Source organism: Anopheles aquasalis, chromosome 2 (assembly GCF_943734665.1).
Source record: "Anopheles aquasalis chromosome 2, idAnoAquaMG_Q_19, whole genome shotgun sequence".
In the NCBI taxonomy this organism is placed as follows: Eukaryota; Metazoa; Arthropoda; class Insecta; order Diptera; family Culicidae; genus Anopheles; species Anopheles aquasalis.
This window is the reverse complement of record NC_064877.1, coordinates 12,495,001-12,507,500: the sequence shown is the minus strand read 5'-3', so window position 1 is coordinate 12,507,500 and position 12,500 is coordinate 12,495,001. Positions and strand designations below refer to the sequence as shown.

Below are 12,500 nucleotides of genomic sequence, written 5' to 3'. Positions count from 1 at the left end.
CGTCTGAGGGCGTTCTAGCAACTAGAAAGGTCCCACTGGCATCGAGTACATTTCCGGCACGCCCGGAATTCGACATTCTCAAGCCCTTGGCGTGTGCCAGCGTTCAGCGTCCGGGGTCTGCTCTACATTGGGCGCGTCTTGTCGCGTGGTACGAGTGCGCAAAAAGTGCTCTCAATGACAACGGCAATGATGGTGATGATGTGACCATTAAAAAAAAAACAGCCGACAATACCAACCACCAACCCATCGATGACTCTCTCTCACCATCTCTCTCTCTCTCTCTCTGTTTATCGTTTCAGGTGATGCCAGCAATACGAGCATCGGCAGTGGCGAGGGTACGGGCGAGGAGGACGACGATACGAGCGGCAAGAAAAACCAAAAGAAGCGGGGGATCTTCCCGAAGGTTGCCACCAACATTCTGCGGGCGTGGCTGTTCCAACACCTAACGGTAAGTCCATCATCACCACCATTGTGTTCCGTTCCGTGCCGTTCGTGCTATTCCGTTCGATCCAACCGATCCAGTGCTAGAGCAACAACAACAATAAAAAACTGAAAGGCGGGAAAAAGTCAAAAGAAAAGTCTCTCTTTCTAATGGTGGGGAGGAGAAGCACTACAGGCTTTTGGGGGCATCACCTACGCTGCCTACGCCAGGTTGCGGTGTTGTCCGACGTTGTCTTCTCCTTTTGCTTTCGGTTTTTGCGATTATTCGTTGGCGCTCTTTAAGGTCCTTCATGTCAGTTTTATTTTTTGCTTCGCCAAAAACACGACACATACTCTATGCCATGCCAATGCCGCCACCATAATTGAAGCATCCCGATAACGACCTTCTGGACCGAGCTGGAGATCGATACCAACGAGCGAGCGAGCGAGCGAGAAATGAAGGCGGCTCTTCTTCTCCTTGTATTTGAAGGAGGACGTGGCGTGACGTGAGATAAATGTTATCCACCCCCGCCCGACGCACCAGCATCATGTTAACAACGGATCATGACCGCCTTCTCGTCGTTGCTACCTTGCCAGCCGCTTCCACCCACCACCACCGCGGGGAAATGGATTGATTCCTGGCGCTCAACCATGATGGCAACGATGATGATGATGATGCGTTTCAATTTCTTTGATGCGTCCAGCCAGCCGGCCGGCCGGCCGGTCGGTCACAGTTGACAGTTATAAATGTGTGGCCACCATTGACCCGTGACCGGTTTCGGTTCCGATTCCTTCCAGCACCGCTCGGAAAAAGGGGAACATTCTTGGCGTTGGATTGAAAAATGTAATTTTCTAAATGCACCCAGGCCCAGAGAGCGGAACGCACTGAGGTGGTATTGAACCGTAGACGTAGACCGTGGCGCCAATCGATAATCGTAATCGATGCCGATGGCCAACAACGACGACCACGACGACGACCGCTAGACTGTTGCGTCTTACGCGCGGTGCAAATGGTTGTGACCGCGTGGCCCCCTTTCCGACGCGTAATTCGATACGCGTCCTCGTATCCGCAGACGATCCTCGGTTGGCCTAGAACCATCCGGACTGCACTAGCCAATCGGCAAATCCGTCAATCGCCCTTCGTCATCGTCATCGCAGTCATTGCATAGCCACGAGACTTCGACTTTGTTCGAGATCAACCCGAACCGTTCGTAGAAGGGTCGTCCAAGGCCACAAGAAATCAATGGAGAACGGCGGGGTGTGAGGGGGAACGGGGGATAGAGGGAGGAGGAGGAAGGGGGGCATTTAATGCAATAATGCAAATTTATTCCAACGCAGCACACATCTCATCTATCAGGCATTTTGTTCACACTTTGCTTCGGTAATAGGACACTGACGTCCCGGTCCGGAACCCCCCCCCCCCCCCCCCCTGCAAGCTGCGCCCTTCCTCCCTGCCTGAGTGACCATTCCTTCGCATCTTCGGGGAAAGGGGGAGCTTGTACCATCCTCGCTCGCAGCGCACCGTCGCTAATTAAATCGTTCGGTATGCCAAGTATCTTTCCCCGTTTTGTTGTGTTTTGCGGCCCGTTTTTCTGTTGTTCCGCCCTCCTTGGAGGTCGGGGGCCCCCGTGAGGGGCCCCCATGAGGACCAGCTGACTGACTCGCGATCGCTCTCTCGCTCTCACTCTCTCTCTTCTGCTCCTGCTCTGCTCTCGGCTGTTAAATAAATCATTTGGCTCATAACTTAAGAGTCGTAAAAGTGCAATAAATTTCATCCCTCGTGGCGGCGACGGCGGCGCCGTGCGTTCTAGAAGCGACCGGACAGTCTGTCAGCCGGCCAGCCAGCCGGCCGGCCGGTCCGGGGGGACAGAACATTCGATGAACCTGATGATGAGACCGCGAGAGCGAGTGAGAGAGAGAGAGAGAGAGGGCGCGCCCGGGATCCTTCTCGAGCTTCGGACGCGCACGGTTCCGTTTTTGATGACGATCGACTTCGATCCGACCTCCACGACAACTTGATGATACGGTGTTCGATCGATCGGTTCTCGATCCGTCCGTCTCGTCCCCTCTGTCATCTGAAAAAAAAAACGGTTCGGTCCCCAGGTTTCGGCGCATCTGTGTATCGTCGGTGATCGAGGAGACCAAACCCCTCCCCCGGACCCCTTTCCCTTGTGCGAACCTAATGATCATCAAACGGGATCGTAAAAACACATATTTCCCTCCCCATTGCCTCACCGCCTTCATGCTGCGTCTGTGGGGCGCTCCACGCCGGTCAACGCCGGTTTTTATTGCATTTTCATTGCCGGAACATAACCGATCCGATACGATCCGATCGCCGAGTTCGCAGTTTCGATCACTGGAGTCGGTGCGCCAGGAGGGGGGGGAATGGTTTGTTTTGGGTTCCTCCCCCCGTTTGTTTTCCTCTTCTTTCTGCCTTCCTTCTCCGTTTCTTCTCCCCTAATTTTTACTACTTTACATTAAATTGAAACATTTGACATTAATCCCTCGATCGGATCTCGCCATTGCGGCCATCAATGTGGCCGTGGAGCAGAACAAGCAAAGGGAGGAGGAGGAGGAGGAGGAGGAGGAGCAAGACCTGGCAAATGTGGTGATAGTCGGCGGCCATTCGTTTCCTCGTTCGCACTCTGTCTGTCCTCGTTGCCGTAACCTGAGGCCGGCGCGACGCAAACAGAGCGCCAAGGTTGCACCGCATGGCGAACGCATTCAATCGATCCACAGGGAGATCAATCGTTTCTCGATCAATCGATTGATCGATCCGGACCGTTACAGGGACCGCGACCGAGATCGATCGATCACTCACGATGCACCAGGAAAATGCAATTGTCAATTGCATTGGCATTGGGGGGCCCTCTGCCATCCATCCGAGGTGATCGGAGGCTCTCGAAGGCCTCATGGTAAATGCATCATTGCTGGCGGCTCTTGGCCCGATCTTGGGCCAAAGGGCTGCAGTAGTTGCGTACCGGCAGCAAGTACAAAACACGACACCCGTGCCACTTGCCCGCGGGACCTAGTGAGGCTAATGGGGGCGTACTGGGACCTCGTGACGGACGTGTTCGAATGGACCCATCTCTCTCTCTCTCGCACTCTCGCGGAACGATTAACGACCGTAAAAGCTTCCAGGAAAGGAAGAGAGAGAGAGAGAACGAGAGAGATCGCAGAGTGCAAGCGAGTGAGAGTCATCGCGGCGGTTGAGCTGATCCGGATTTGCAGCCCGCAGCAGGAAGGCAGGACACGTATGCGAACGTCAGCCGGGCCCGGTACGTGCACTCCCGTGGCCATCAGCACACAGCTCTACAAACGCAGACGACGCAGGCGACGCAGAAGAAAACCCCGGCACACGGCTTCGGCTGAAGCCACATTTTATGCATTTCGCCATGGAATATCAATGAAGCTTCCTCCAAGCAGCAGCAGCAGCAGCAGCAGCAGCAGCACCACGTTCCTCGCGGTACACCCGGTGCCACTGACGGTGTGGAACGTTCAAAAAGGGGGGCTGGAGCGGGGCACAGGCGAGCGACTGATTTAAGAGCAGATTTTCGCATTTTATATGCATATACATGGGCAATAATTTGCATTACATAAATATAAATGTCTAAAAATATTTGTCAGTCCGTATTGACATTCACGTGGACCCCGCTCGGAGGATAAGATAATTCTCTTTTCTTTTTTGGGATTTTTGGCGGGGAAGGGTGTGAGGGGATGGTTGGGAAGCGAGCGAGCGAGCGCGCGCGACCGACGCACGGTTCCATCATCATTGCACCTCCCTCGCTCGTTGCACAAACCACAAGCCGTCTGCATCGCACTGCACCGGACTCTGCACTCGGCAGGATCCCGCGAATCCCGGATCTCTGGCACGGTGCAGGTTGGCGTTACGCGATGTAAATGCCGTGTTCTTTGTTGTGTTGGCCCCTTGTATGTGCCGACCGCTTCTTTCTTTTTCTGTTTTTTTTCTTCTTCTTTTGAGATGAAGCAAGGTAGTGGGTGCGCGTTACCTGCGTTGTTGTCGCAGCGATTGCTGTTGGAGTGTTGCTGCGGCTGCTGGTGCTGCATGCAGTGCACACTGGATCGATCGAACTTCCCACACCAGCGCGATCTGGTTGCTGCATGATGTAATGCAATCCGATGCGTGGCTGTCTGTTGGCCACGAAAACAAAATCCACTCCAAAAAACAATGTTCCGCAAAATTATGTCAATCATAAGTGAGCGCCGGCCAGTCGGATGTGGGTTTGCGATATGAAGATTCAGCTGAAACACTGGGTTGAACGGAACGGATGGTATTGGACGGCGCTCTTATCTGATCGTGCGTAGCGTACTGCTGTTTTCGGCCGAGGATTTTTTGGGAAGTTTTTCGATTTTCCACTGGAGAAATACAGTCCACAGAATATAGTGGCTACGGATGGTTGCCCTGAAATTGGTGAAAGGGATTTGAGTAATTTCTGTCGATGATCAAGATGGAAATGTTGCGACAAGAGGACCATACTTGCCTTTACCGGACGGCAAATTGATTTAATTTGTCTAAAGGTGAACGATGATCACGATTTAAATATGATTATTTCACTTTAGGATAAAGAAATGCCAGAAGACACGAACAGACTGGCAATAAAATTAATAGTTATACGCAATGTGTACTAGATGGGCAGAAAATGGTTGCTCAGCTTTTGTGGTGCAACTTGTCAAACTGCAGCCTGCTTAGTGGTTGCTGTTGTATGAAAAGACACAATTGAGTATTGGAGAAAACAAAAATTACGATATAAAATTTAGGAAAAACTATCATTTGAATTGGAACAATTTGGAAACAGAGCACGCATTGTAATACGTGAACAGGAGAGAAAGCAATTCACAAATTACCGATGACTACATATACATTCACGCACCGATAAAGCGGGTCCAACGTAAACAAAACCCTTGAACAAACCACCAATCGAGAACAAATAACGAAAAATTATCTCGAACTCGACTCGAATCCACCAAGAGGGTACTTCCAGCCCTTTCACACAGTACGGGAACTCCACGCGCTCGAAATTAGTACCAGATTTCAATTAAAAGACAATCTCCCCGATCGGCGAACGACGTTCCGGGGTCTCGTTTGCTCGTCCACACCAAATGGAAGTTCAATTTCCCGAACAACACTTAACCCCCGCCCTCTCTTGAGGCCGAGATTTTTCTTTTTGCTAGCTTTCCTTCCTCTCCGGGGACCAGCAAAAAAAGGGGTTTCCCCGTCGGCCTTTGGTGTGTGGGGCATGGGGGTGTGCATATGCGCCCGACACCGACGACAAGTGGTACTTGAGCGGGCTGGCTGATTGCTGGCAAAATGCTTTACGCACCCCGGGGCACCCATTCGCTTATGGGCGAGATTTTAATGTCTAATTTTGTTGTTCTAACCCTTCGACCCACTCACACACGCCTTCTTTCTTCTGCTTTTCTCTCCACCTCTCTCCACAGCATCCCTACCCATCGGAGGACCAGAAGAAGCAACTAGCACAAGACACGGGACTGACGATACTGCAAGTTAATAACTGGTAAGTGTTCCACTCCGCGCGGCAGCTATAGAGCTCCGGTTGTCGCTGGGGAATTAACGGTGGCCGGAACGCACCATGTCGGTCGGCCGGTCCGGTACCAGTCAATCCGAGCCATCACCACCAGAGTCGTCGTCGTCGTCGTCGTCGTAGGCAAATCAACCCCTTGTGCCGACGGGATTCTGGACCCTAAGCCTTCCGTTCTAATACCAACAAACACCACCACTCGATGGAAGCCACATATGCGGGCATACGACATGCGTATGCGGCCGTGGCCGTGGCACCTACTGCCAGCAACTCTCGAACCCTTTTCTATAGGATTCCCGGGACCCTCGTTTCAGGGATACGAATGCGAACGAGCAAAAGAGAGTTTAATTGTTCGATTGTGTAGCCCTTTTTCTGTACTAAATGTTCTTCAAACACTTCATCCACCGCCCCTGACCCCTTTTTTCCCCTAGCGCCACTTCGACATCGGACTTTCCCGAGAGTTGCGAGATGTCGGAAAATTTCGAAAATATGCTTCCAACTTTTTCCCCTTCCCCACGCCGTGTGACGCCAGTGTTTGATTAGCTTCGTGTGCTATTGAGTGCACGCTCAGCGAATACGATGCCAAGGGGATTGAACCGGTGCCTGGTTGCCTGTTCTTGAGCACCGTCAGTCCCCGGGGGAGGGAAGGAGGAAGAGAAACGTCAGGTCGACGGGAGTGGACGATTTGACAGGTAAAATGTGTCACGAAAGAGAACCCCTGGGGGGAGGAGTTGAAGGAGGATCTACTACCAGGGCAGCCAAGTGGCCGTTCGTGAACCAAACAACACTTCAAACGCGCACACGGAAGCGAACAGAAGATTCGGGAGGTCCGTGAGATGTTGACGTGCGCTTGCAGCAGGCGCTGATTTACGTTCCGTTTTTTTAAGGCGTTTACGGACGGTGTTTGAGTTCCTGCGAATCCTGGACCTTGAACTGTGTCGCTTCTATCGAGATCGAGAATTCTTTCGCGAGCATTTAAAGGATTTTTTAAACGTTTATCTGCATCAACTTTTGATGCTGCAAAATTTTCGATCATGTTACCTGGAAGCTGGAAGCTCGCGATGAGTCACCAGAGGTACTCCAGGGATGGGATCGCATCGACGTACACCGTTTGTTGCTCGTCTCCTCTCGTTGAAGTGCTGATCCATTGGAAGCTATTTAAATCATCCACTTTCCGTGATGGAATGCTCACAATGCAGCAACACACCGGGACCGGGTATTCCGGTCTTTATGTTCCGCAGAATCCGGCGCAACATCCGCAGCGCTTTCCGTGACCGTCACCGTGGGCAGCAACCCAACTAGCTCTTGCTCTAAAGTATAGGGCCACCATCATGTTTCGTTCTTGACACTTTTCTCGACATAAACTCTATTTCTGGAAGCGTATGAGCTGGCCGTGGCTGGAGGCGGCCGCCATCTTGACAGCCGCTGTGTTACACTCATGTGCTCCTAATGGCCCATCCGGGGGACTCTGTAACTCTTTCTTTCCATCGTCGTCAGCTGCAGAGAAAAGAGTCGCAACCGAAACAAACAAATATACATTTCCGATCCGTGTTTCAAACCTTTTTCCCGGGGAATGAATGGAGCTGCTGGAAGGGGAGGGGGTGAAACCGAGTCGCTTTTCCACTCTTCGCACTGGGTCATGCACACAGACACACCCTGGTCAGATCCCCGTTTCGGCATCCCACCATCCACATCATGTCACCCTTGCTGCTGGATGTTTGCTGGAAAGCAATTTTCATGTTTAACTTACGCGATCGAAACAGAGCGAGCGAGAGAGAGAGAACGGTCTGGATGCACAAACAAATATCCGAGAAACAAAAATGGAATCCCCTTCTCTCCAGACCCTTTAGGTTGCTTCTCGGGGCCCGAAGGAAATCCGAGGGAAAACGGCAACCGGAAGCAGCTCTAGCTCGGTAGTAGCTCGGCGAAGAGTCGCCTTCCCAAGCGCCACCCTAAGGAAGGGAAAAAGGGATTCCCCTCTCCGCTCTCCCCGGGTCCAATGTGGCCAAGGCCGAAACTTTCACAATCACTAGATGAGGTGATTTATTATTGTTTAATTTCCATAAATCAAATAAACTGTGTAGCGCAATCCAATCCGGAGAATCCGGGCGCACTCTCTGTCTCTCTTTCTTTCCTTCTTTTTCCCTTTTTCCCTTTTTATCCGGCTTCCTCTTCCACCTCGGCGTGGGCTCCCTTCTCTCCTCCGTCGCTCGCTGAATGCCGAGAATCCGTTCCGTTTCGATCCGTTTCGGCGGGGAGAGAGAGGGGGGACCGAAGCGTAAGCTTAGGAGACAAGAAGCCCGAACCGAAACCCACGTGGCGGCACGTTCCTTCCAGATTCCTGGCCCCGATAGTGCCCCCCTGGAAGGATCTTCTTCGGTCCGGGAGGTTGGGACGGGGGCATGTAATTCGGAATTCGGAATTTTCTACTGTGACCCCCCCCGCGGGCCCCGCGGGCCACCCTCTCCATCCCAGGGGTTGTGGAAATTACAGATTTTTATCTAACACATCTTGGCTGTCGTTGTGTCCTCCGTGTGTTGGCCGCATCGTGGGCACGAGCCCGGAAAAATCCTGAACTGACAGTCCTGACAATCTTCCAGCGAGGACGGAACGGGTCTGTGTGTTTGTTTGTGTCCCGGGTCGCTGTCGCTGTTTGAATGTTTTATCACCGAATCGCAGGATCCGACGACGACGACGACGACCAGGACCAGAACCAGGGCGGTCTTCGAACGATATGCTTCATCCCTTCATCCCCTTTTCGTGGAGTTCACTCTAATCATTTCACTTCACTTGATTAATGTGTTTGTTCCATTTTCATCCACCCGTGGCCATGGCCATGGGGATGGCGACAAGGATCCGCCATTGCCATCTCGTGTCCTCGGTGTCGTGTGGCACGGTCACGCAGACTGGCGTATCCTTTCCACGTGTCTCAACCCCAACGAACATCACACTCATGTCTTGTTTTCTTCTTCTTCTTCTTTTTCTCTTCTCCATTCCGCAGGTTTATCAACGCGAGGCGCAGAATAGTGCAGCCCATGATAGATCAGTCCAACCGAGCAGGTTAGTAGTAGCCAGAGCCCGAGCCACAGCGTCACAGCTCGTCCTCTTCATTCACCGCTGCCCCTCTCTCGCTCACTCGCTCTCTCTCTCTCTCGCTCTCACACACCACCGGAAGTGGAAGGATTCGCCCTTATCCTTCTTATCCACCGTAGCGTAGCTAATGGTTGTTAATGTGTATTGTATTTGGTCGCGTTGCGTTGCGCGCAGAGCGTGAGCAAACCTAACCCCCCCCCCCCCCCCGCGCCACCTCATTCCCTCCCTCTTCCTCCTCTTCCCATTCCCTAATCTCTGTTCCTCCGTTGGTGTCCAAGGCGCGCGCGGAACCGTAATTTTATCGCGCGACTTCACCAGGGCCGCATCACATCACGGGGCTAATGAATGGTAGCCCCTGCCAGCGAGTGAGGCGGTCGGTGCTAACCGCGGGGAAAATGTAATTTCCCAACTTACCTCCCAACTCCACCCCACCCCACCCCGGGTGTGCCCGGAAAACCGCGAAAACCCCGCTCGGTGCGCTCGAGCGAAGCGATAACAAAAGCCAAAAGAAGAGCCGTGGGGCTTGAACGCTTTGACACGCAGGCCGTTCGGTGGAAAACATGGACCTCGAGGTGTGGAGCAGCGCGGAAAGTGCTGGAAGATAAGCCACCCTTCGTCCTCCGGCGTCCGCTCCGGTGGCAGAAGCGTTGATGCTACAATAAAGCAATCGCGAAACATTTCGTCTTCCGTGGTGTTCGGAGGCTGGAGGTTAATTATAGCACCACCCGACCTCCTCCCATCCCCTGCCACTTCCTCTTATCCTGCTCCACATCCTGGCCAGTAGCGTATCGTAAAGTATTTAGGAATTATGACCATTAACCACCGTTCGGTGCCGGTTTTAAAATTGGTAGCTTAGCTTAGTTTAGACCATCAGCCATCCCCATTATCATCATCCCCCCCCCCCCCCCCCACCATCTCTTCCCTGGTAAACAAAAACGAATGCTTCACTGACGGTCTTCCATAGGACCAACGAATGTTGGAATTTAATTTCAAACAACTCCTACTGACGGCGCAAGTCCTTGCTTAGCGCGAATCCACTGCGATAGACGGAATACTACAATCCAAATGGCCTTAATAGCCTTCGCACATTCCAGACCCATGGTCCTGATGGCCGGAATGTAGCCCAAATTCCTCAGTTTAAATTGGCGTGACAGCAATTGATTCACACCAGTTTCAAACGCGTCCCGTTTTGGTTCCTTCATTCCAAAAGTCCATCCATCACCGATCGATCGACTCCGTTCGATTCCATTAGTCCCGCTTGTTCCATTTCATTCCACAAACAACCCAAAACAACGAATCGCGAATACTAGAACAAGTTATGCGTTACGGGGCATCCTTCCTCTGGTGTTGGTCTTTCTCTGCGAAAAGATAACAAGTCTTTACTGCTGGCCTCACACATTCCACCCATGCTGACCACCTCACTCACTCACTGACACTCACCTCACCACCCCAAACGCTCCCCTGTCGTTGACCAGTTAACTGAACGTTCGTTTTTCTCTTGCTCTCTATCTCTCTCTCTCTCTCTTTCTCTCTTCTCTCTCTTCTCTCTTCTATTTGACCAGTATATTCTCCGATTTCAGTGTACACCCACCCGGGACCGTCGGCCGGCTATCCGGACGCGATGAGCTACATGATGGACGGCCAGGCACAGATGATGCACCGGGCACCGGGCGATCCGGCCTTCCACCAGGGCTACCACTACCCACCGGCCGAGTACTATCCGCACCATCTGTAAACCGTCTCGTAAGGACGCACGGAGTACGGGGTGCTGAAGGCAGAAAGGAGCGAAGGGAAAGGAGTGGTTCATGCTGCAACTCCACGAGTCCTCGGAACCGAAGGCGCGGGCAACCGGGGAACACCGAAGGGCAACGGAAACAGGGAATGCAATTCACACCAAACAATCATCATCTTCCTCTCCTTGAAGAGAGCACCGAAGCAGCAGTAACAAAGGAAGACCACAGCGTGGTTAAGTGGCCATGTAGAGCGGACGCTCGAATCTTGGTTCGCGCGCGTCCCTCGACATGGTCGCGAACCGTGGGGAGCTCATCGTCGCAAGGTAGGCCATGGACAGCCCATGAATGAACTTTGGGGGATAGTTTTGTAAGGATATCCAAGTTGGCGCAGGAAAATGTGACAGAAATTCCAAGTGGCCGCGGGAATTTTAGTTTATTTTACGTTTTGCCACCGGTAATGACCTGTCGTTGATTTATTTCCACAAAACAACAGTAACAACAACAACAACAAAAAACAGTAATCATGCACAATAGACGAGGGGTTATGCTTGAGCGAGATAAGATGGAATCCTGGCCCAGTATTTCAGTCCTCTCATTTACATAGCTAAGCGTGCGCGTGCACCTCACACTCACTTTTAACTTCATTGAGGGAAAGGGGAGGAAAAGTGTCATCTTCCCCGCCCAAAACCACCTCACGCCACCCTCCCCGAAAACCCTGGGCCCGGGTGATAAATCATCCCCTCGGTCGCCATTTATCGTTTGCAATCCGAATCTAATTTCGTGCTCTTTCCTTCACTTTTCCAGATAAGCCACGATGACGGTGGTGTGGAGGAGGAGGATGGTGATGGTATTGCCACCAGCGGATGGGACTCCTGTGCTGGGTTTGTGTTTGAAGACGAAAGACGTGCAATCGCGTTATCGCAAACTCACCACCTGCACGTGATCACGACGACGACGACGACGACGACGGTTCCCAGCATCCTTCCTTTCGGTCGCTGAACAAGCGCACAAACAGCCCCAAACCGCAGCTGCAATCGTGTGGAGTTGGTGCCCACGCGGTGATCGGTACCGCAGGACGAGTGGAGGCAGCAGCAGCAGCAGCATCAGCAACAAAACGGTTTAAATCCATCGTCGTTTTGAGCAAAACGTGGCCATTTGAAGTAACCAAAAACAAAACGGAAAAGCGAACAAAGAGTAGCAGAAGCAAACGGAATGGAAAGCAACACAAGCAACACAGACAGAGACACAAACAATCTTAACGCAAGTGCATCCTAGGGGGAAAAAACGGGAGCGGGGAATCGGGATGCAACCCGTGGCCGACAACCAGGACTCTCGATGACCGTCTTGGAAGGCAGTGTAACAACCGGAATGTCCTAACATGATGAGAACACGAACATTGCATCTCCACTCACTCATTCACACATACACAGCACACGTACACGCATGCATATACTCGGAACAAAGCGAACCGGCACTCCAGCGCAAACTGCAACTGACTTCTGGCTCGGCTGATCAAGGAACCGAGCTGAAGTACGTGGAGAGTGCGGTGCGGTAGTAGCTTTTAGACGTTACTAGTTTTATGCAAATCATTCGCCTGCACTGAAGGTCAACAACACGGAAACATCTCACGAACTCGTTCGTCATCAACATCATTGTTTCGTGCGCTCATCATCTGGACTACAGGACGTACCAT

General features: G+C 52.2%; 1 protein-coding gene across 1 annotated transcript in view; it reads left to right on the top strand.

Annotated features, from left to right (window-relative positions):
• LOC126572740 (homeobox protein homothorax) overlaps positions 1-12,500 on the top strand; it is a 162,180-nt gene that overhangs the window by 146,098 nt on the left and 3,582 nt on the right. Inside the window, exons 10-14 of the mRNA XM_050232323.1 lie at positions 300-448; positions 5,881-5,957; positions 8,983-9,041; positions 10,655-11,130; positions 11,612-12,500. The exon at positions 11,612-12,500 is cut by the window's right edge and continues 3,582 nt beyond it. Of these exons, the coding sequence (XP_050088280.1) occupies positions 300-448; positions 5,881-5,957; positions 8,983-9,041; positions 10,655-10,809 (440 nt within the window). The 3' untranslated portion in view covers positions 10,810-11,130; positions 11,612-12,500. The remainder of the gene's footprint in view (positions 1-299; positions 449-5,880; positions 5,958-8,982; positions 9,042-10,654; positions 11,131-11,611) is intronic.